Here is a 21,867-nt window from a genome sequence, read left to right as displayed (position 1 = left end):
CCGAACGCCATAACCCCGAGCGCCATTACCCCGAATGCCACTACCCCGAATGTCCTACTACCCCGAATGGCCATTACCCCGAATGCCCTACTACCCCGAATGGCCATTACCCCGAAATTAAGACAAATGAAAGAACAGCAAGGGGTCAAAAGAAGGGTACATTTTTAGAAGGAAATTTCGTTTTGGAATTTATATATATTTATATATATTTATATTATTAAATGATAATTTTTTATTGGAATTTTGAAGCTTGCAAGCAAGCAAGCTTGTTTTACGCGAGAAGCCCGAGAGATGTCGTTACTGAGGTCCTATGTTTTGAGATACTATGTTTTCAAGAAAAACTTTTTCAAAGTTTTATGTCTGTTGTCTGTGATTAAACTCTCTGATTAGTTTCACTTTACTAAATTGATGATACACTACGTTTACTTTTATGGAACTATGTATTTATCAATTCCAAACCATTTTAAAGCTCTTTAGAAAATGACAACCTTCAAGTTTTCGAGCACTTCGTTCACCATTTAAAAAGTCAAAGGGTCTAATATGCAATCCAATTCAATATCCAATACCAGTCGGAAACTGTTAAACCTTATCAAAGAATTGTTCGACCTGAGTCTAGATCTGAGTTGAAGAATTTCTCGTTATGGATTGAAAAATCGGTGCATGGAACGTTGAACTAGCGATTACAAATTTATAACATTATTCCACACGTTATTATCCCAAATGGTCATTACCCCGAATCCCTTGCCAAAAGCTATTGATTACATATTTTCCATATATATTAAAAGAAGGGAATATTCCCTTCCCTTCTTTATCATACATCCAAAGAATAAATTATTTTCTTAAATTAGAAAGGAATATTCCCTTCTTTATCGTTCATCCAATAATTAATTATTTCCTTTTGTTATATTTTCAAAGAAGGGAATATTCCCTTCTTTATCATATATTTAACGAATTGATTATTTTCCCTTTTATATATTAAAAGAAGGGAATATTCCCTTCTTTATCGTATATCCAAAGAATTAATTATTTCCTATTGTTATATTTTCAAAGATGGGAAACCCCCTTGAGCCATTAAGGGGCTGTTCATTAACTACGTAGACAGTTTTTGTGGGATTCTTGACCCCCCCCCCCCCCTTCCCCTGCGTAGACAATTTTCCATACAAAATTTTTAAAATTTGTATGGACCGTGCACAATTGCCAGCCTTCCTTTTCCTGGAAGCGACTGTTATTACTTTCCCTCCTCCAACCATTTCACAACAAAAGCAAAACAAAACACTTCGGCACGTTTTTTTTTGTTCTGTTGTCAAAGAAAATAGTAACCCATCCCGGGTTGCAACTCGGTCTTCAAATTAGAAGACCGGCTACTACCCGGGAGTGCGTTCACAGTTAAGTTTTCATTTTGAACACCCATTTAGCACCTCACGGTGGGAGACGTGGGTATTAAACCCCGTTTAGCACCCCCCAGCGGTGGAGATGCTCTAAACAATGCAATTGGGATTCAACTCAATGTTAATTTCTAAAGAAACATGTCAGAAGGGTATAACTCGAAACGTAAACAATGACTTTGATCGTCGATTTCTCTTGAATGACCACACACCCACGGAATCTAATTACACTAGCTCATGGAACAAACATTTCTCTGTCAGATGATTTAGTTAGTTTGAGTGGGTATGTAGTCATTCGTAAGAAACCAACGATCCAAGTCATTGTTTACGTTTCGAGTTAGACCCTTCTGACATGTTTCCCCTGATTTGTAGATCTCATCGTTTGTTTACATCAATTGAACACTTTTCATACGAGTGCTCACATTATGTAAAGAAGTGTTGCCAGTTGACCTTCTCCTTCGGAACATGAGCAGCTGTGCTTACATATTTTTTGACAGTACCCCTTCTCCTACTCACTGAAAAACAAAATAAAGATTATGAAATCAACGCAGCGTAATTCTGTATAACTGTTAGCTTTTATCATCACGTTTAGCTGTTCAAAGCAGTAAAATGTTCCGACAAATAGTGAAATTTGCAACCCCAGGAACGGCAGTCCTCTCAGCCGGGCTATTCCCTTTCAACACCAACGAAAACGACCGCATCGAACATGCACCGATGCAGAAAATGCTCGCCGATGCGCCCGGCGATCAGCAAACTGGCAAGGAACGACTGTATCTTATGTTCAGTATCGAGTGAGTATAAGAACAACTACTGTTGGGTGGTTCGGATATAGAACGATTATTTATAGTAATTCTTCAACAGCGAATTTGGTCGAGTGTCCAGTGAGGTGAATTCCATCTACCAGGCAGGCTTTCTGGGCTTCCTGGTGGGAGCGTGCTACGGTGGGTTTATTAATTCGCGAGTGGCTTACATGAACTTTATGGAACGGAATCAGGCCACGGCCTTCAAATCCAGCTTTGAAGCAAAGGTTAACTATACATTGCTCAAGCTTGTACTGATTGAATTAACCAAGTTTTTTCGTCCAATACAGCGACAACTTCAGGACCAAGTGACGATCAATTTTGCCAAGGGAGCATTCAAATGGGGATGGAGATTAGCGTTGTTCACTACAAGCTATATGTGAGTACCTATACATTTGCTTCTGCAAATCATGTGCAATGAATGCTATAATTTCTTCAATCCGACAGTGGACTACAAACTGTGATATCGGTTTACCGTGGAAAGTCTTCCATCTACGAGTACCTAGTGGCGGGAGGAGTTACCGGTGCAATGTACAAATTCAACATGGGCCCGAAAGGGATGACCAGCGGTGGACTGGTGGGTATGGCCTTGGGAAGTGCTGCTGGATTAGCATCGTTGGCTATACTCAAATCAACTGGAACCACTATGGAAGAGGTTCGCTTTTGGCAGTACAAGTGGAGAGTCAATCGAGACGAGGCGATAAACGAAAGTATGAAAATGCAGAGCACGGAGGAAGCCGATCTGTTGTTGGCGAATCATCATGAAAAGTTTGGAACCTCCAATATCGCACTGGAGAACATTGTAACCAGTAGCACGAAGAGTAGCAGTTCGGATACCCCAACAACACCGACTAAAACGGAGGAAGGCGTGAAAAAGTAAACGTTTGTAAGGTATAGTGTATGAAAAAGCAGTTTCCTATCTTTATTTTGTTACTTCGAAATTCCTATGATTCATACAGACTTTAATGCAACTCTGAGATACCCTTTCTAAAGTTACTAAGCTTAGCTCTTGGTCTGAAGCATCTTCTTTCGGGCTTGCAACTTTTCGTGTTTCAACCGAAGCTGCAATAGCCACGCAGAACCGGACATGTCGTCTTCTGTTTTCGGTTTTCCTGCAATTGAAATGAAGTACCGTTGTCAGTATAGCCGTAGCATCAGCTGCTGTAGTATAGTATTGTTAATTGTAAACTTATCTGCTTATGAAGATGAAGCGTATAGTTAATTCGCTTGTTGAATCACGCACAAAATGGAAATGTACAGAAACACTTGATCTTGAGGGTCTGTAATGTGCATGTCAGTGTTTTGAGTGTCATGCTTGGAATCATACTGCCTCGTGCTTCATTATTACCAAATCATCCTACCTTACCTGCCTGTCCTGCACAGTTTCAGATGCAAACTGCTGTATTACCCATAAACGCGTTTCTATTGGAATCGATGGATAACTATAGATAAAAATAGGTATGTAGGTATTTCTATAATTTTCAGGACTTATGCAAAATTTGACTTTTTCGCTCCACAGTGCTTAAATGGTTTCAAATCGGGTCCTGATTAGCCTCCCAAAGTTACAACTTATTTGGTTAGAAACAGACTTCGCACAAGCCATTTGTAGTTTACATGTAAATTACTATGGGAAATCCCAACTTTTTGTTCATTGACTTCTAGTCTTTTTTCATATTGAGCTGCGGAACAGTTCGATAGCCATTCTTATAGAAAATTTTCACAGCTACAACTTTGCTTAAGATCGTTTCTAAGTAAAACGAGACAGGAAAAAGTTATTAATTATTTAAGAGATTGGTAAACTTATGACATGATCAAGCAGCTGCTCTGTAAGCAACACTGTATTGTGCAGTTTGACATAGTAGCCATGATTGTTGTGTCCTATTCAACGCCCCAGAAACACCAATGTTGCCTGCTGAGCAGTTGATTGAGCATGATCTTAGGACATCAGCGCATTGAACCATTGATAACTTTAGATCCTTGCATTTAATCAAAAAGTGGTCTTCAGCTTTAGCTTTAGTCTACAAGTACAGTTGAATTTTTTTAAAGTAGGTGAATTATTAGATAAACATGAACAAAAATCTTGGTTTTACCATGGTAATTCCCATACAAACTTCAAATGGTTTGTGCCATCTCTGTTTCTCACCAAATGGGTTCAAATTTTGAGAGGTTAGTCAGGATCCGATTTGGAATCGTTTAAGTATTGTGGAGCGAAAATTTCAAATTTTGCATCACTCTACTGTGTATGTGTAACTAACACACTAACTTTGGATTACCGAAGTCAGTAAAATTTTGCTGAGGTTTTGAACTGCGGACCGCCCAGTTATCTGTTCAGTGACAAATCCTTTTACCGAACAATCCGCAATCATGAATTTCCATCCAAAATACTGTTTAGTTAATCGTTTAACAAAAAATAACTGACAAACCCAGTAAACGTGATTTTGCTTCTGCCAAAATAATGCTGACCATCCTGTTTAAATGAATGTATCGAACAACCCAATAATTGTATATTTACAATAACAAGCTTTATTATTAAAGATTTTTAGACGTATTTATTTATTTTTAGTGATTTACACTTACAAAAACATTTTTTTCAGCTGATAAAACTATCTCAAGATTTTGTTTTTCCTCTACGACATGCTTAAATGATTCTTCGATAAAATGATGACATCCACCTATAATAAAACATTAAAACTAGTAGATTTTATCGTATGCTCTGCCAACGCCTTGCATGTTCCTCCGACTATATTCACGTCGTAGGCGAAGCAAATTAACTGACTGGGTTTATTAAAGATCGAACAGGAGGTAGGAAAGATCTTCTCATTGTCGAAGTCCTTTGCGTGTTTCAAACGAGTTCGATAATGCACCCAACATATTCACAGAGTACTGTACACCATCTATCCTATCTAAGTCTTGAGCAGTCTGGTCAGTTTCCCGGGAAAACTGTTCTCATCCATAATCTTCCATAGCTTTCCACGGTCAATAGTATCGTAGGCGCCTTTGAAACCGATGAGTAGTTGGTGCTATGGGACTTGATATTTACGATATTTTTTGATGATATGTCGTAGCACCAATCTGCTTGCAACTGTGTTACCTTAACTCCTAACAAATACGCGTTGTATCCGCGGGATCGTATACCTTGTCTAATTTAATGTACCCAGTGCTGGAAAAGTTCGCGATATTTCACGAAGTTCACCAAGGGAAAAGTTCGCGAGTCATAGTGAGTTTTCGCGAACTTTTCCATCACTGTAGTACCATAATGATCATAGAATTAGACGAGGACCCCCGGATACAACGTATATTTGATATGAGACAGGTAACACAGTAGTAGCGACATACGACAAGAGATTATCCTAGAAAGCAGTCCCATTCTAACTTGTCCCCGTGTGTGTATATTCACAGACAATCAGACGTAACACTTTATTCTGGATCATCGTTGGATGTTTTCAAGAAAAACTTATTCAAAGAATTACGCCTGTTTGTCTGTGATATATTGAAACTCTCTCATTCCATTCCTCCGGTAGCTGTTCTGTATCCCAGATCCTAACTATCAGATGCAGAAGAGTAGTCAATCGATCACCTGACGTTCATCTGTCAAGATATTTGTCAATCCTTTGTGGGATTGCGGCGTTGAGTTTCTTGTATTATCGGTCAAGTTGGACACCGGGAAACCCCAAACGTCGGACATAGTGCGCGTTACACCGCATCATTGTGCGAATACAGCGCACTATCTCCGACACTATGTTTAACGTACAGAACAAGAGTATTTTTTTTTTGTCTTTATTATAGAGACTTTCAGCCTTAGACTGGTTCGTCTCTTTATTTAACAGAAGAAGCATCGAAGGAGGCCCCCTTGGCAAAGCATAAACATAAGTTTACATAACAATAATTTTTTAAAGTTCCATAAATTGAAATGTCAGGTTTAGTTGCGTTGTTCATCAAGTCAGTGAGGTTGTTAATCAAGAAACCTTAATCGTAGTCCTGTAGTGGCGCACTTTGTTGTTGTTTAGAAGTTCCCGTGGTTGATGTCAGCTAAATTCGTTCGTACAGTTTTGTGTCTTTAAGGAAACAGAGCAAAGCTGTTTCTGTTGAAGGGTCGTTAGCAAGAATATCTCTTATACCATTTTCTAGTCCGTATATTCTTCTCGAATCTTGATATTGAGGGCAAACAGCAACAGTGTGTTCGACAGACTGCCGAATCCCACAAAAATCGCATAGGCTTTGATCGTATCGTCCCGACTGGAAGTGACTAATTCGTGTGTGGCCGGTTCGCAGCCTAGATAGGATTCGTTGATCTTTTCTATTATTTTGGTCATTCCATTTGGTAGTCTCACCTTTAACCTTACGAAGAAAAAGGTCTCTCTCTTGTTGCCATGCTACTGCCCAAGCTACCGAAATTATGTTTTTAACCCAGGTTTTGGCATCTTGAAAGGGTACCTGTGTGGTGAGTAGCTGCGAATCTCGACCTAAGGCCGCAAGCTTATCTGCGCTTTCATTGCCCGGGATGCCGCAGTGTCCGGGAATCCAAACGAAAAGAATGTTAGGTTTCACTGTCGCCCGGATCATTTGTACCCATGGGTGACGTATACGGTCCGTTTCAAGGGCTTTAAGGACACTCGCGGAGTCTGATAATATGGCAGTATAAGTTGCCTTTGCATTGGTCGCTGCTTGATGAATAGCTATGGCCTCAGCCGAGAAGACTGAGCACATGTTTGGTAGCCGCTGGTGTATCACAAGATCTCTTCCTGACACACCAACACCTACTCTGCCATTGGCCTTGGAACGATCGGTGTATATTAAATCATATCCAACTAACGTCGTCGCTTTCATACGATTGAAAGTACTTATAACTCCGGCCTTACTTTCTCCGACTTTATAAGAACATTGAAAGGACCAGTTGACCTTCGGTTTGGAAGAGTCCCGTCCTTGGCCTCCGATCCGGTCTAATTCAGCTACCGGTGGGAGTTCCTGATGAGCCAGTTTCTGAAGGAGTTTGTTAGCCTCCCTTAGGAGGAACACTCCCTCCTCATCTCCGTATGTCTTTTCCATGAAGCTCAAAGCTCTCGAGCAGGTGGTTATGGCCATGATGTAATGGAAAGGTAACACTCCAGCTTCGACACACGCTGACGACGCCGGCGTGGATGGTAGCAAACCAGAGACTATTCTTATGCAGCGATTGTAGGTTGGTCCTAGTTTCTGCATCATCTCGTCTGAAGATCGGCAGGTGAGCTCTATACCGTATAACAGTCTGCTGGTTACGATGGCCGTGGAAACTCGGAGCGCAGTATCGCGGTTTTTGTGATTCCGCCGGTTCGTTATCAAGCGTAATAGGCGTATTCTTGATTGACAATCTTCTCGGACCGTGTTAAAATGTTTTTGGAAGTTGAGGTGGCGGTCTAGATAGACGCCGAGAATGCGACAGCAGGTCTTGTAAGGCACTGTGTTGCCTTCGATTTTGATAGGGTTTGACTCCGCCCGGTGTCGACCGTTACAGATGTGTGTAAAGTTACTCTTGCTCGGTGACAACTCAAAACCTACCGATTTGGCCCATCTGTTAACGGCATTGACAGCTGCTTGAAGCTTTTTCCGAAGTGAAACTGGTCTATGCCCGACAACAACGAGGACGATGTCGTCAGCATAAACAAAGATGTATATATCTTTGGGAAGGTCCCCAAAGACTCCGTTCATAGACACTAGGAACAGTGTGACTGCGAGAACAGAGCCCTGGGGGTCTCCAGTCTCTTCCCTAGAACAAGAGTAAAGTCGATTGTCACGGGTGGGGTTTTCCGGTTTTCAACGGTACCGACAATATAGCTTCTGCGTCTTTTGCAAATTATTCACCTGTTCTGTTTCTGCGCACTCTAACTTCTTTAGGCTGTCTGCGTTTCGGTATCGATCTGCATTCATCTCGTCGTCAAATCAGTCGTTTCGTCGATTCTTCTGCTGAACTGTTGATAGCTACTTTAACATTAGTCTAGGAGTCCTCAAGAGGACCTTCAATATGCTCTACCTCATTACCGTGTCGAGCTCATCGAGGCCCCATCCGCTCTTTTAAAACTTGACGCTCACCACAAGCCGTCTGTTCACCGCATTAAATTCGGCGAAAGTTCTCAGCAAATTCTGCTGATGCCTGTGATGATCCTGATCCAGTTCACTTTCGGCTGTTGATTGCAACGAGGTTTTTGGTACAGAGTCAACCGGCAGCATTCTTCGTGGACACCGGAGTTGTGTCATCTTCGTAACATTGTCCGCAAGGCTCGGAAACGTCACTTTCGAACTAAAGTCGCAGCCATAGTAACAAGCGAAAAAGCGTTGAATCGAACGTAAGGAATTATATCAATAATGGAAATTCATATTATTTATGAAGTAATGAAATTGGGTTGTTAGCGGAATGCTAAATAAAACAGCAAAAAAGGTTATCTTCCATTTAATTCCACTTAATTAATTTTGGTATCCATGACAGATACGTATTTCGACTACAATGTGCAGTCTTCATCAGTGTCATTCCCACTAAAGAACTTATCAAAATCTAATCCCCTTAAGGGGGTATTCCCAATCTTTTGCCTTTTTTCGGCCTGTTTTTCAATTAATTTTTTTTTCAAGGAAAATGAATAGTAATGCGCCTAACTCTTTGGGATTCTTGTTTATTGAACATTAAAGTTTACAAATAAATTTTTTTCGACATAAAAAAGACATTATTGACGTCACAAAATGGCGTCAAACAGACCCCTGTTCGCCGCAAACGCCTGGACGGGCGAAGACTTTTCTCTGGAACGGCTTATCTGAAACAGATTTCGTGATGAAATTAATAATCTGCATAAGATTCTCTGGAGCTTCTCCCGTTTGCAGCAAAAAATCTTGCAAATTAACAAAATGGCGGCCATATGAAAAAACAGGCGATTTTTAGCCCGCTTTTTTGCAACTTTAAGGTGCTTCAAACAATGTTAAATGTTAATATTTTTGGCTGAAAGTGGGAGAAGCTCCAAAGAATTTAATAAGGAACAAAATGCGCAAAGATTCAAGTCAATATATCTTATAGTTTCTGAGAAAAATCTTCGCCCGATAAAAAAATGTGGTTTCGAGAAAAACGCGTTTAAAGTTTTGACTTTAGTTAAAACCATTTGGGGGTTCTTACCATTAGTCAGCTATGCCTGGACACCGAATTCGCTGATCGGAAAACGGCTTGGGGGGATGAAAGTATATAGTCTAAAGTACAAAAAAACGTGAAAAAAAAAAATTTGATTTTTTGAAAAAAAAGATCGGGAATACCCCCTTAAGTACTCATCCCCTAGGTAAAAAAGTCAAGATCATAGGTATAAAAATGAAACTACAATGTGTTGAATCGGAACCTACCTAACTAATAAAAACCAAAGATTTAAGTAAGCTAAAGGAGAAAAATCTATACAACTCTCTAATAAGGAAAGTCCCCAAAGGCTTGGTAGCCATCATAATGAAGTAATGAAATTGGGTTGTTAGCGGAATGCTAAATAAAACAGCAAAAAAGGTTATCTTCCATTTAATTCCACTTAATTAATTTTGGTATCCATGACAGATACGTATTTCGACTACAATGTGCAGTGTGTGATAAGTTCTTTAGTGGGAATGACACTGATGAAGACTGCACATTGTAGTCGAAATACGTATCTGTCATGGATACCAAAATTAATTAAGTGGAATTAAATGGAAGATAACCTTTTTTGCTGTTTTATTCATATTATTTATGTTATTCCTTAGGTACATTCGTTTCAACGCTTCGCTCTCCCTACGGCGGCGGTCTAAGCCTCGTGATGCACAAGAAAAGCTCAGACATCTTAAAGCATGTCATATACACGGCGAATGAGAACGACCCAAATTTGAGTTTAGTTCACTCATAATCGCCAAAAGTACAGGAACTCAGCGATGAGTAAAATTTGTCTCATGATTTCCTGTGGAAAACCTAAAAAATCTGCCGGAAAATGAGGAAATTGACGAAAATTTTATTCAGTCTCGGAGTTGTACCAATAGACTGAGTGAATCCAATCTTTACTTTTCTCAAATTCGGAAATTTTTCCCTGGAAATTCCTGGAAATACCTGGGAAAATATGAGGCAAATTTACTCATCGCTGAGTTCCTGCACTTTTGGCGATTATGAGTGAACTAAACTCAAATTTGGGTCGTTCTCATTCGCCGTGTAGTGAGTGTCGAACTGCTTTCCGTACATACACAAACCGCATCAAAACGAATCTAAATCGTGACCCGAAAAGCTTCTGGTCCTTGTTGATACCGTATTCCGGAGAATGTGTCATACAGAGATTCGACTGCCACTACCGCTGCACGGCGAATGAGAACGACCCAAATTTGAGTTTAGTTCACTCACAATCGCCAAAAGTGCAGGAACTCAGCGATGAGTAAATTTGCCTCATGGTTTCCTGTGGAAAACCTCAAAAATCTGCCGGAAAATTTTACTCAGTCTAGGAGTAGTACCAATCTTTACTTTTCTCATATTCGCGAAGTTTTTCCTGGAAAAACATGAGGGAAATTAACTCATCGCTGATTTCCTACACTTTATGTGATTTATGAGTTATCAGACTAAAATTTGGGTCATATAGTTTCCTCAACGCTGGACGAGATAAATAAGGCAATCACGTAAGGTCACCATTCACTGCTCATTGTATATTCATTATCATTAATCCTGTGGATTAACCATTATTCCAAGTTTTTCGAAAAATTATATATAATAATAATAATAAAATACATAGCAAAACGATATAGTGGTTCTCAGAATATTTTTTTTTTTTAGTTTTGTTCCTTATCGCAAAATATTGTGTAAAAAAGGCCTAAATTTACAAGGAAAAATATAAAAACATATTGCGGCTTCTATTTACAAACCAAAAACCAAATACAATCAATGTATTTCAATACAAAATCGCAATTTTTTAATATCATTATATTTTTCCTAAAAAGTATTTTTAATTATCTTTCATTCGATATTTTGATCTTTGAAATCGGCCCAGTGGTTGAAAAGTTTGAAAAAAGTTGAAGATTTTTTGGACCAATTAATACGGGTCTAATATGTTGCGATAAGGATTTTTTACGAAAGTCTGAAAACCACTATATCGTTTGGCTATGATATGGCTGAATAAGTATACAGTGAGCGTTGAAGGGAGGCTAAGCGATGAATGGCGACCTTACGTGACCTTACCTTAACAGTAAGTTTAAGGCCTGGGTATCCTTTGCTGTACACATAAGTCGTCTCCATGGCAGTCGATCTAAGGTTGCTTGTCGTTAGCCATGCTGTATGCGGAGGTCATCTTCCACCTGGTCGATCCACCTTGCCTTTGCACGTCGTTTTGTCTAGTTCCAGTTGGGTCATTTCCATGAACTATTTTTACCTGGTTGTCGTCTGACATTCTTACGACGAGCCCAGCCCACCGTAGTCACCCGATGTTTTAGGTTATGACGATGGGTTGTTCTCCCAGAAGCTGGTGTAAATCGTGGTCCATCTCCACGTTCCATATTCCATCTTCACTCCACCGTAGATGATACGCAACATCTTCCGTTCAAGAACAGCACGAGCATACACCCCAAAAATCATAAACGAGTTCCAGCAAAAGCACTGAACAATCAGCAATTTGAAAAAAAATGCTGGATCTTTCGTAATCAACGTGATCTGTCAAAACGAAGCGATCATGTTTTCGATTCACATGCCCGCGTATTTTTTCAGATATAAAAAAGCTCTTTGTAGCAAAATTACAGTACTCATACTAGGCTTATTCATCAATAAACTTTAAGTAAATGATTAAAAATATCATTCAATAGATTGATTATTTTGATTGCTGAAGTGTTCCTGAATATCTACCCCTAACGTGAACATTACAATGTGCAAATCATATGGATTATTGTTCATTTATGTTATGGTAAAACCACAGACAAACAGACATAACACTCGCAAGTTGTTCATCGAACACGCATTTAACGGTCAATTAAAATGTTTTTAAGTTGGTAGTACCACCACCTGTGGCGCACATAGTCAATTTTTTTTCATTTGACGTCTACACGCTACTGCCATCTGTTCAGCGTACTACCCATCACAGTATACTCAACAGGCGACGATGTTTTATATTGAAAAATATTCAATGTGTTATGTCTGTTTGTCTGTGGTAAACAATTAGAATCATTTATTATACGGCTTCACCGAAAAAAAAAATCCAGCAAAATGTTACTGATATTACAGTAATGATCTATCAAATCAGAGCCACGATGTTTTGTTGGTCGTTCAGCAATAATATTTTGCTGGTTCACGGCAATACAAATGGGTGTGTAATCCAGATCTTACGGTCTAGTCTGCATTTTATATAGATGGTCAACTTCGAACCGCGGCGAACTTTATTCGAACGGAGCGGTCTTCTGAGTCCAAAGCAAGCATGATTCCCTTCTTTGAATTTCTGTGCTGGTGTCATTATCGGCAGTCACCAATGAGTCCGAATACACGAACTCGTTGATCACTTTGATTGCATCGCCGACATCTTGAATTAATCATATTGTCGAGCAGTTTTGAGTCGACCTTCTACCAACGAATTTACGGAAATGAAACAATAAATTCAAGATTTTTCAAGCATATCACAAATAAGACCATATTTTCTCGAGGTTGTAGAAGAAAAAACATCAAAATATTGTTCCACGTTAAAGTTCGAGTGGTAGGAAACGTCATTTTAAACTGCTCGAATGATATGATCCATTGATGGTGGGAGACTAATAACGAATTTGTTTATTATCGGGGTAACTGAAATTTTTGTCAGTGCGAATCTGAACCTGAGGTAGGTTTTAAAAACAAACGATCAAACCTCGGATCAAACTGCCGTTTGTCAGAAAACAAGCAGAGCCGATACCCGATCCAGGTTGGAACTGAATAATAAACAAAATCGTTATAACATTCTCTTGAATCTCTTCCTCTCATGTACTTCGTCTTCGATGCGTTAATGACAAGTCCAATCGACTGGGTTTCAACCTGCAGTCTGATTTTCGTTTCCGTCATTGTCTCAATGTTCCGTGTCATGATGTTAGATACAATAAATAATCTACCATATTTAATCTCAATCGTGTCGTACTGTTTCGATTGTTTCGTAAAATCAAATATGCTGATTAAAAATCGATGATCAAATGATGAGTGTTCCCACGTTGTATCGCGACATTTCTGCAAAACTCGGTGAATCGTGAAGATCTGGCCCGTGGTAGCGCGGTCACCCATGAGTGTCACCTGGTCGCACATCACAATCTACTTTACTCTGTCGCAAATACTCCTCGAGCAATGAAAGCAGGCGTAGGCGATAGCGGGAATGGAGCTCACGATAAGTCGTATTATCGGTACAGTTGAAGACCGTAAAATCCCACACACAGTCGATTTGACTTTTGTTAATTTTAAGTTAAATATAGTGTCGGACATAGAGCGCTGTATTCGCACAATGATGCTCTATAATGCGCACTATGTCCGACGTTATGTTTAACAGAACAAGAGCAGGGTAACTTCCACTCACTTGCTATAAAAAATTGTTTTTCAGAATTATGAAATCATTAGATGTTATAATTATAATTAGTACTTGTAAGCTACAAGAAGAAGTCGTTAAGTATGTGTTTGAAACATAAAACCTGTCAATATTGCTTTCAGTGCATCGCAATCAGCGATTTTACGATTCATGAGCGCTCACTCTGAGTGAACGCTCACGAATCATACGATCGCTGATTGTGACGCTCTGCAAGCGAAATTGACAGATTTTATGAGTCAAACACATACTTTTACACCCCCTTCTTGTTACTACAACTACAAGTACAACAAATTGTTACATCATCTAATAATTTCATAATTCAGAAAAACAAATTTTTATAGCACGTGAAGCAACCCTGAACAAAAGTAGACAATACAAGCTGAACAATGCATTCTTTTGGACCTAAGTAACATTGATCGATTCTCTTCATCGACTTTCATTAATCTTTCGTTAATAACTTGGGTACAGAACCGTTTCTTGTCGTGTTTGTCGTATTACTAGATACATAATAGCTTCTTTCATCAAACTTTGTGCTGAAAATAGCTGGGAATGTCTTAACACGGCCGTGAGGATGGAAAGAGAAAGTCTACGAAGAGAATTTGTCTATGTTACTTAGGACGTAATGTAATGTTTAGCTTGAACTTGGGTACATTCTAAAAAATCTTCACGTTAATACTACGTGAAAAATCACGTAACCTCTTTAACACCCCACTTCGATCATTTGCACGTGGCTCACGTCAATGTCAAATTAAATTTTGATAAAATTTACGTGATTTTCATGTTCGTTGATGCTAAGGGAATTTCACGTATAATCATGTACACTCTACAACATAATCATGTACACTCTACAACATATCCAATGTACGTGAAAAATAACGTAGCTCATTCGAATGCTTCATTTTTCATGTTTACAAGATGGTAGTTAAATTGATTAATATATCAGGTCATGTTCACTGGACCTGATGATGAATGTGACAACATTTTCATATCAAACTTCTATGTGCGGTTGTGTGATTGCGGTGTGCTTACGTAAAATGAGTTTACGTGATTTACATGTATGAAAAAGTGAAACAATATGGCGGTATCGATTTTATTAGTGGAAGAAGTGATTCAGCATACCGCAACTCGTTGAAGGTATTTTTATATTATTTCGCTTTATTTGAAATCCGTCATACACTGCTAATTAAATTTATTTCGAAGCCAGGGGCTGGATAACAAGATACAATTTACGGGGATTTTCCAAAGGTCAATTTAGCCTGACTCGGCAGTAAACAGTGCAAACGGATATTGCATCTGAATCGAGATCTGAATTGTCATGATCAATTAAGTATTGGAAAAGCGAAATGGTAAGTATTAACGTTTCAATGACATACTTGACGTATTAATAAAAAATACTAACAATGTTTAAATATTCTTTTCTTGGAAAAAAAAAATGGAAAACAGTATTTGTTAGATCCAGTAGAGATCACTTCAAAACCATGTCAACATTACGTGCAAATCCATTCCAATTATAGTGGAAACCATAATAAGACAAACAGTATTTTCCAGTAAATATCATTTCAAAATCACGTAAACATTACGTGATAACCGCTTCCAACTTAAGTGGAAATCACGTTATATTTACCTTACTGTTCACGTTGGCCGCTGAATGGAAATATTTTTGGCTACCTGGTATTAACAGAAATGTTACGTGAAAAGTAGTATGCATTTTTTTGGAGTGTACACAACTGTTTCTTTTCATGTTTGCCGTACTTGCAGCTAGATAATAGCTTCTTTTTTCAGCGGCGCCGGTGGTGTAGTGGTAAGCGTGATTACCTCTCACCCCAGCAGGCCTGGGTTCAATCCCAGTCGGCGCCGCCGGGATGTTCTAAGGCATAACATCTCTGCCGTTGGTTTCCGGTTCATGAGTTTTGATGGGTCGATAAGTACACACTTAGATTTTTTCGCCGAGATGGGCGTGGAGCAGCTCGGCTTTTTATTTTGCTGGTTCTCAGTGAAAAACTTGCCGAGATTCAGCTAACAAACGGGAATTTTGCCGAGATCTCAGCTAACAAACATATTTTTTGCTGAATTTCAAGCAAAATAAAATGCCGAGCTGCTCGGTGGTGCCCATCTCGGCAAAAAAATCTAAGTGTGTAGGGTCCAGGTGTGGGAGCTGCCTTCCTGGCGTCGGTAGCATTGGTGCTCAGCACGGAAAACAAGATCGACGGAAAAAAAATAGCTTCTTTCATCGATCTGTGTGCTGGAAATAGCTGGGAATATCTTAACATGGCCGAAAGGATGCAAAGAGAAATTCTATGAAGAGAATAATCTGTCAATGTTTCTTAGAACCTACTGCATTGTTCAGCTCGTAATACCGAAACGAAGTACATGATCACCGGTAAGCGGCGTGACAGCAACGGTTGGTTGTGTTGGTAATGAAGTAGTGGAAGAATGTGTGTACCTTGAAACATAAGTGGCTTACGATGGAGATGTTACCTGTGAGATGATAATGTCCTTGAGCGCTAATTGCTTGCATGAGAATACATCGTGTTCCACGATGTACCCATCTGACGATAATCGACGAAAAGATTTCGAGTGAATATCCACAAAATCACACAAGTTGGGATGATCGGATGGAAATGGAAAACACATTGGAACGATGCATACGTTTAATCAACACTACTACTTTTTATTTACAAGAAATGAAAAAATAACCTCTTTCTTTCGGGGGAAGGGAGAGGGTTAAAGTATACCGGAGAGAAGTCGAGAAGTTCTATCGGTAGCTGTGGGTATTGTTCTTTTCTTTTGTATAAAGTATAATAGGTAGGTAATTTGAATCCGACTAAGTTTGTATGTGTTGCTTATTCTTTTTTTTTTTTTTTTGTAACGTGTACAGTAATTTGTTGACTTTCAACATATGTTATTAATTATAAATTAACAGAAACGAAAATAAGACCTAGTCAGAGAGAATACGCTTGGTTTAGTGTTTTTCTTCTGGCGTAGGGTGTTTCTTCGGATTTCGGCGAGCCGGCTACTTTATTATCAGTGTGTGTGTATCTGTTTGTGTGTATATGTTCTTTGTTTAAGTAGTTTCATCTGATCGATCTACTAACCAGCTTATTTTGGTGTTTATTTGAACGTAAATGAATTAAATTTGTTATCTCTCCGCTTTCTAATGATGAAGTACGTAATAATAAGCAAGTGTTGTTGTTGTTGTTGTTGTAATTGCGTAAGTATTTTTTGTGAAAAGACGAAAACAAGCACCTCTTGAAGTCGCACTTCGAGGATTTCTCTACGCTGATGGATGCCCTTTTCTTCACAGTTTTCTCGATCAATTGGCCGATTGAGTTGAAATAAATTTGAAACGGGAACGTTTTTGATGATAGACTTCATCGCAAGTACATGCGCTTTATTAAACCGTAAGAAAAGGGCAGTTTAACCACAATTATTTGCCGCTTCTAGTTTATGTTTAGTACTTTGTGGAGAACCATTGAGTTTAATGTACATGGAATCTTTCTATCATCGTTAAAAAGAAAATAATAGTATTTCTAAATAGTGGTTGGTTCTCCGCTCACTGCCACTTTTGCATTAGGATCTACCGCTTTGAATAAGATAAATTTGATACTTTATTTGTTATATAGCTAACTAAGTGAAACAAAACTGAAAAGAAAACAAAGTGATTGACCAATGAAAAAAGGGGTAATGTAGCGTGAGCCTGACCGCTACCTTACCAGGGGGCTGCATTAGATCTGCTTTGTTCTTCTGTTTTCTGCTTTTACAACTGTTAAAACGTTCAGTGTTAATTTTAAAAATAATTATAATCGTATCACAAGTGTACTATCTTGTATCACAGAAGTATTAAATGAAGATACTAAAACAATCAAGAGAAGAAAAAAACTGCCGTACTGCTACGCCCGATAATGGTTGAACTACACTGGAGATTTGCTGTGGTTGCGTGTGTTTTGCTTGAAAACTTTCCTGGCTAAACGGGGGAATTTATTCTGACATTCGACGCCAAAGATAAACCCGGAAGTACGATCCAGACTTTTGAATTAAGTTATTCTTTTTTTTTGTAAACTAGCGGTACATGAACATAGTAAAACGATAATTTTTAATTAACAGCCAAAATATAAGTAACATGAATAGCATCCTATACGTACATCTGTAGAATATGTTTATCTGTTATGTGTTTCTCTTTATTTGAAATTAAATTTTGCCTTAAACTAAAGTTTCATCCAAAATGTATGCTTTCCTATGTCGTCCACGTGTGCATGAAAGGGTTTGCCTGTTCTTATTCTTCAACGATCGTTCTTAGTCTTTAGGGAAAAACTCCGTGCCGGTGTTATTATAAAAGATTGCGAACATTTCCACCAACGCTAGGCGCTTAACATTTGAGAGGAGCATAAAAAACACTGCGGACAGTGTAACCAGATCTATTGTGGTACAGTATTCCGCATTTAGGGACAGCTAAAAATGGCGTTTGTTGTTCAGGTCCAGAAGTGGTACAATTACCGCACGAAGATGGGTTGTGGTATCTGCGGATTGCTTGTAACTTCGGATAGCAACCCCAGTCATGGAAATCGATTTGAGGTATGCTCGTCAATCTAAGCAGCGTCCGCGCTTCTGCGAGCATTTTCTTATCGTAACTCATAAATATAAAGCGTTCATTTGTTTACATTTATTTCATGCTGGCTGCTCTATTAAATCCCATCGAAAATTTGCACGAGGTGACATTATAGTCGCTATATTTATAGTCTGGCGGATAGAATTTCGATCCATCAAAAAGCGGAACCAACAATTGAAAAGGTACTATCAACTTTTTTAAACAAAATGTTGATTATTCTTTTCTCGCTTATCGAACGCAAATTACCGGCATCATCGGATAGGGAAACTTTCCCCAACCCAAAAGATGGTGTTAGTTTGCGTAGACGAGCCTTGAGTCACAAGAAAAGAGTTCCGAAGTTTTGTTTACAATAGCTGATGTGCTCTTTGCACGATTGGTTCCGCTATTTGACAGCTCAATTGGTTCCCGGGATTCTATCCGCCAGACTATGAATATAGCGACTATAGGTGAGATAGGACAGAACTGGTCAAAATTGATGTAAAACGGACAGCAATCGGCTACCTATTTCTGTTCAGCACGTTTTTTTTTCATTTGAACTAGGTACGTGTTAAACAAATGTTCTATTATCGGCATCGCAAAACCAGCAGCATTTTGTAGTCCGTATGTTTCATTACTAAAAAAAGCAAGTAAAATGTATTTGCCAGACGTAAAAATTGTACAACATTGAAACTAAGACTAAAAAATTGTTTAAGTACATTCAGCGAAGTGTTTTAGTTGGAAAATCCAGTGAAATTGACGTTTTAATTTTGATTGCGAAGCCGTCATGTACCCTATTAAAGAAATACATTCGGTCCTAAGTAACATTTATCGAATCTGTTCATCGACTTTCTCTTTCGTTAATAACGTACCTACAAAGAATACTCGATGAACATTTCAAATGGTCCTATCTGCTTTGATCGATTCTCTTCATCGAGTTTCTCTTTCGTTAATAACTCAGCTGCAAAACCTTTCCCTGTTGTATTTGACGTTTTGGACGCTAGATAAGAACCTCCTTTATCAAACTATGTGGTAGAATTAGCGCGAAATCTGTTTGCATAGCAGTGGTTATGAAAAGAGAAAGTCGATGAAGAGAATCGATCAAAGCAGATAGGACCATTTGAAATGTTCATCGAGAATAGCTCGAAATGCCTTCACATGGCCGTGGGGATGCAAAGAGAAAATGTACACTGATAAATTGAACTATTCCCATTTTGCTTGAAATTTAATCAATTTGACATTAAACTCAGTTTAATCATATCGAATGATTAAAAATTAATCCTCTCTTTCTAAAAAATAAGCATCTGATATGAATCCCAGTTTAATCATGGTTGATTAGATTGTAGATTATCTTTTTTTGAATAACTTTTAATCATTTTTGATTCTATTTTAATAATTTTTGATTGAATTTTAATCTTTTTTGATTATGTATCAGTATTGAAAAAGAATAAAATTTAATACTGGAAAGATTATTTCGATTTTAATCATACATGACTACTACCGAAGTAATCATGGCTCGGACTCAATAAGGTGAAGCGGGAATCTGCATACTTTTTAAGCTTTTTTGATTTAATTTATCTTTGAGTGTACGAAGAGAATCTGTTATTGTTACATAGGACCTTATCCATTGTTCGGCTTGTCAAAGATTTAGGAAAACTCCCAGGATCTTGAAGATAGTAAATTTCTGGAAAACTTGCATAAAGCTAACGTATACTTTTACAATACCGAATCTTCTGGATTTCTGAAAATGGAGTGGAACCCACCACATTTGCCAAGCATGCTTTTGGCGCTGGTAGCCACAGCATAGTTCTGCCAAAACCTCAGCATTTTCATTGATCCATTGTCTACGCAGAAAGAGGGAGTCTGAAAACTCTCAAAAACTGTCGTAGTTTGTGAACAGCCCTTATGATTGTTTCACAAGACATCTAGATTTATCCCAATGTCCTTCGGACATGCCCCATAAGTAATATGAACATAAACCACAAGATCCAACAAACTTCTAGCATGACGTCACTGAATTTTGAGGTTATCAAACAAGGCTTCTTAACCTGTCCATCGAGATCTTTTAGCGTATTCCACATGACTTAGGAACTCGCTTGACAAAGATTTTGATGGACATGTTCCACACAAGTCATACCATACAGAGTATTTATTCTAAATTCACTTGGATTTGCTACACAAATTGTCTAGATTTATCTCACAAGAACTTAAGTAAGCAGTATGTACATTGCACAAAACAACCATGCTAATTTTCATAACACGAGTTGAATCAGTTCGCTCTCAGCTGTTGTCGTGACTGAAGAAGCAAAACTTCACGTAATCCCATTGGTGAAATCCTTAAAATTTCATTGAATGTTCAATAAAGGTATCACGTTGAAAAACCTAATGAAAGTTATGTCCATGATTTTCCTTTGATCATCATTTAAGAAACATATTTTGGAGAACAGCAGCCACGTGGAAAAAAGATACGTTTTATAGGATTTTACCTATCATTTCCGTTCTGCGATCAACAGTTTGTAAACTCGATACTACTGTTTCGGTGCGTTTTGTTCATTGAATGCAGCTTAATAATCCGATCAAATTTAGCTTCGCCATTAAAAGTGCGAAACCCACATTGGAAGAAATTGCCAATTTTTGGTTAGCAATGAATGCAAATTTCGTCGGTGTGCAAATCCCGTTCAGATGGAAGCAACACACCAAATTGTGGAGAAGAAACCACTGTTCATTAAGTTTAAGTCAGAAGATTCGGTGTTGCATGCAATAAACGTATAATTCGTAATTTACCATTACGTGAATAGAAAAATAGTACCCGAGTGTATGATCGTTGACCCCAAAATTCCAGACCGCGATCTGGCGTTGGTGCTGGGGAAATACGCTAAAGTGAAATTCCTTGCAGAGCTATACTTTGACAGATGTGCGGGGTGTATTTATGCAAAAGAAAATTCCCACCTCGTTTCTTCTTCATCTAGGCTTTTCAAGCTTCTGTAGCGAGCATTTTGCTGGCTCTCAACTTAGGCTCTGAACCATTTGGCGAATTTTTTTAACTTTTGGTTAAAATTTGACAGATGGAAAGTTATCGATGAACCCTGCTATCCGAGCATGGTTATTTCTGACAGACAAGAAGTTAAATTTTGACAACCGTGGGTCAAAAACCGGTCGATCGACAGCACGGGGATTTTCGAACATAGAAAATAACTTTCGAAATGTCACTTTTAACCACGAGTTAAATTTAACTCGGCAAATGGTTCACAGCCTTAGTGTTCTAGATGCACTTCCACAGCCTATTATTTAAAAGCTTTCTATGCCAACTAATGCATGAATTTGTATATTGTGTGACAAAGTACAATGATACTCTATGTAATACCGTGCCTATACTGACTAGACTATCTGAGAAACCTAATCCTATACTATTGGACCTGTAATATATTTTATAGAGCAGTCGAACTTGCCCCATAACTCACCTGAACCTAACCCGTGACATCTCTGAACTTTTTTTTTAAGATAGGGTTAACTACCCCATTTCCGGCCTATTAAGCACAACCCGAACTTAGTCTTTCTTAATCTAGCGTAGTTTAGCACCA

The 21,867-nt window shown here is 38.6% G+C and overlaps 2 protein-coding genes across 2 annotated transcripts in view; one reads left to right on the top strand and one right to left on the bottom strand.

Moving 5' to 3' along the window:
- LOC135711071 (UPF0547 protein C16orf87 homolog) overlaps window positions 1–21,867 on the bottom strand; it is a 145,690-nt gene that overhangs the window by 80,952 nt on the left and 42,871 nt on the right. The window lies entirely within an intron of this gene.
- 140up (RPII140-upstream gene protein) lies at window positions 1,929–3,093 on the top strand. The gene is made up of 4 exons (XM_065233791.1): window positions 1,929–2,176; window positions 2,247–2,412; window positions 2,476–2,564; window positions 2,633–3,093. The coding sequence occupies exons 1-4, from the start codon at window positions 1,995–1,997 to the stop codon at window positions 3,063–3,065; spliced, it is 870 nt and encodes a 289-aa protein (XP_065089863.1). The 5' UTR covers window positions 1,929–1,994; the 3' UTR covers window positions 3,066–3,093.

The sequence above is a fragment of the Ochlerotatus camptorhynchus genome, unplaced genomic scaffold (genome assembly GCF_037179485.1).
Source record: "Ochlerotatus camptorhynchus isolate MF236.1 unplaced genomic scaffold, CSIRO-AGI_Acam_v1.1 ptg000417l, whole genome shotgun sequence".
Taxonomy (NCBI): Eukaryota; Metazoa; Arthropoda; class Insecta; order Diptera; family Culicidae; genus Ochlerotatus; species Ochlerotatus camptorhynchus.
Note: the sequence above shows the minus strand (reverse complement) of the source record. Positions and strands in the feature narration are given on the sequence as shown.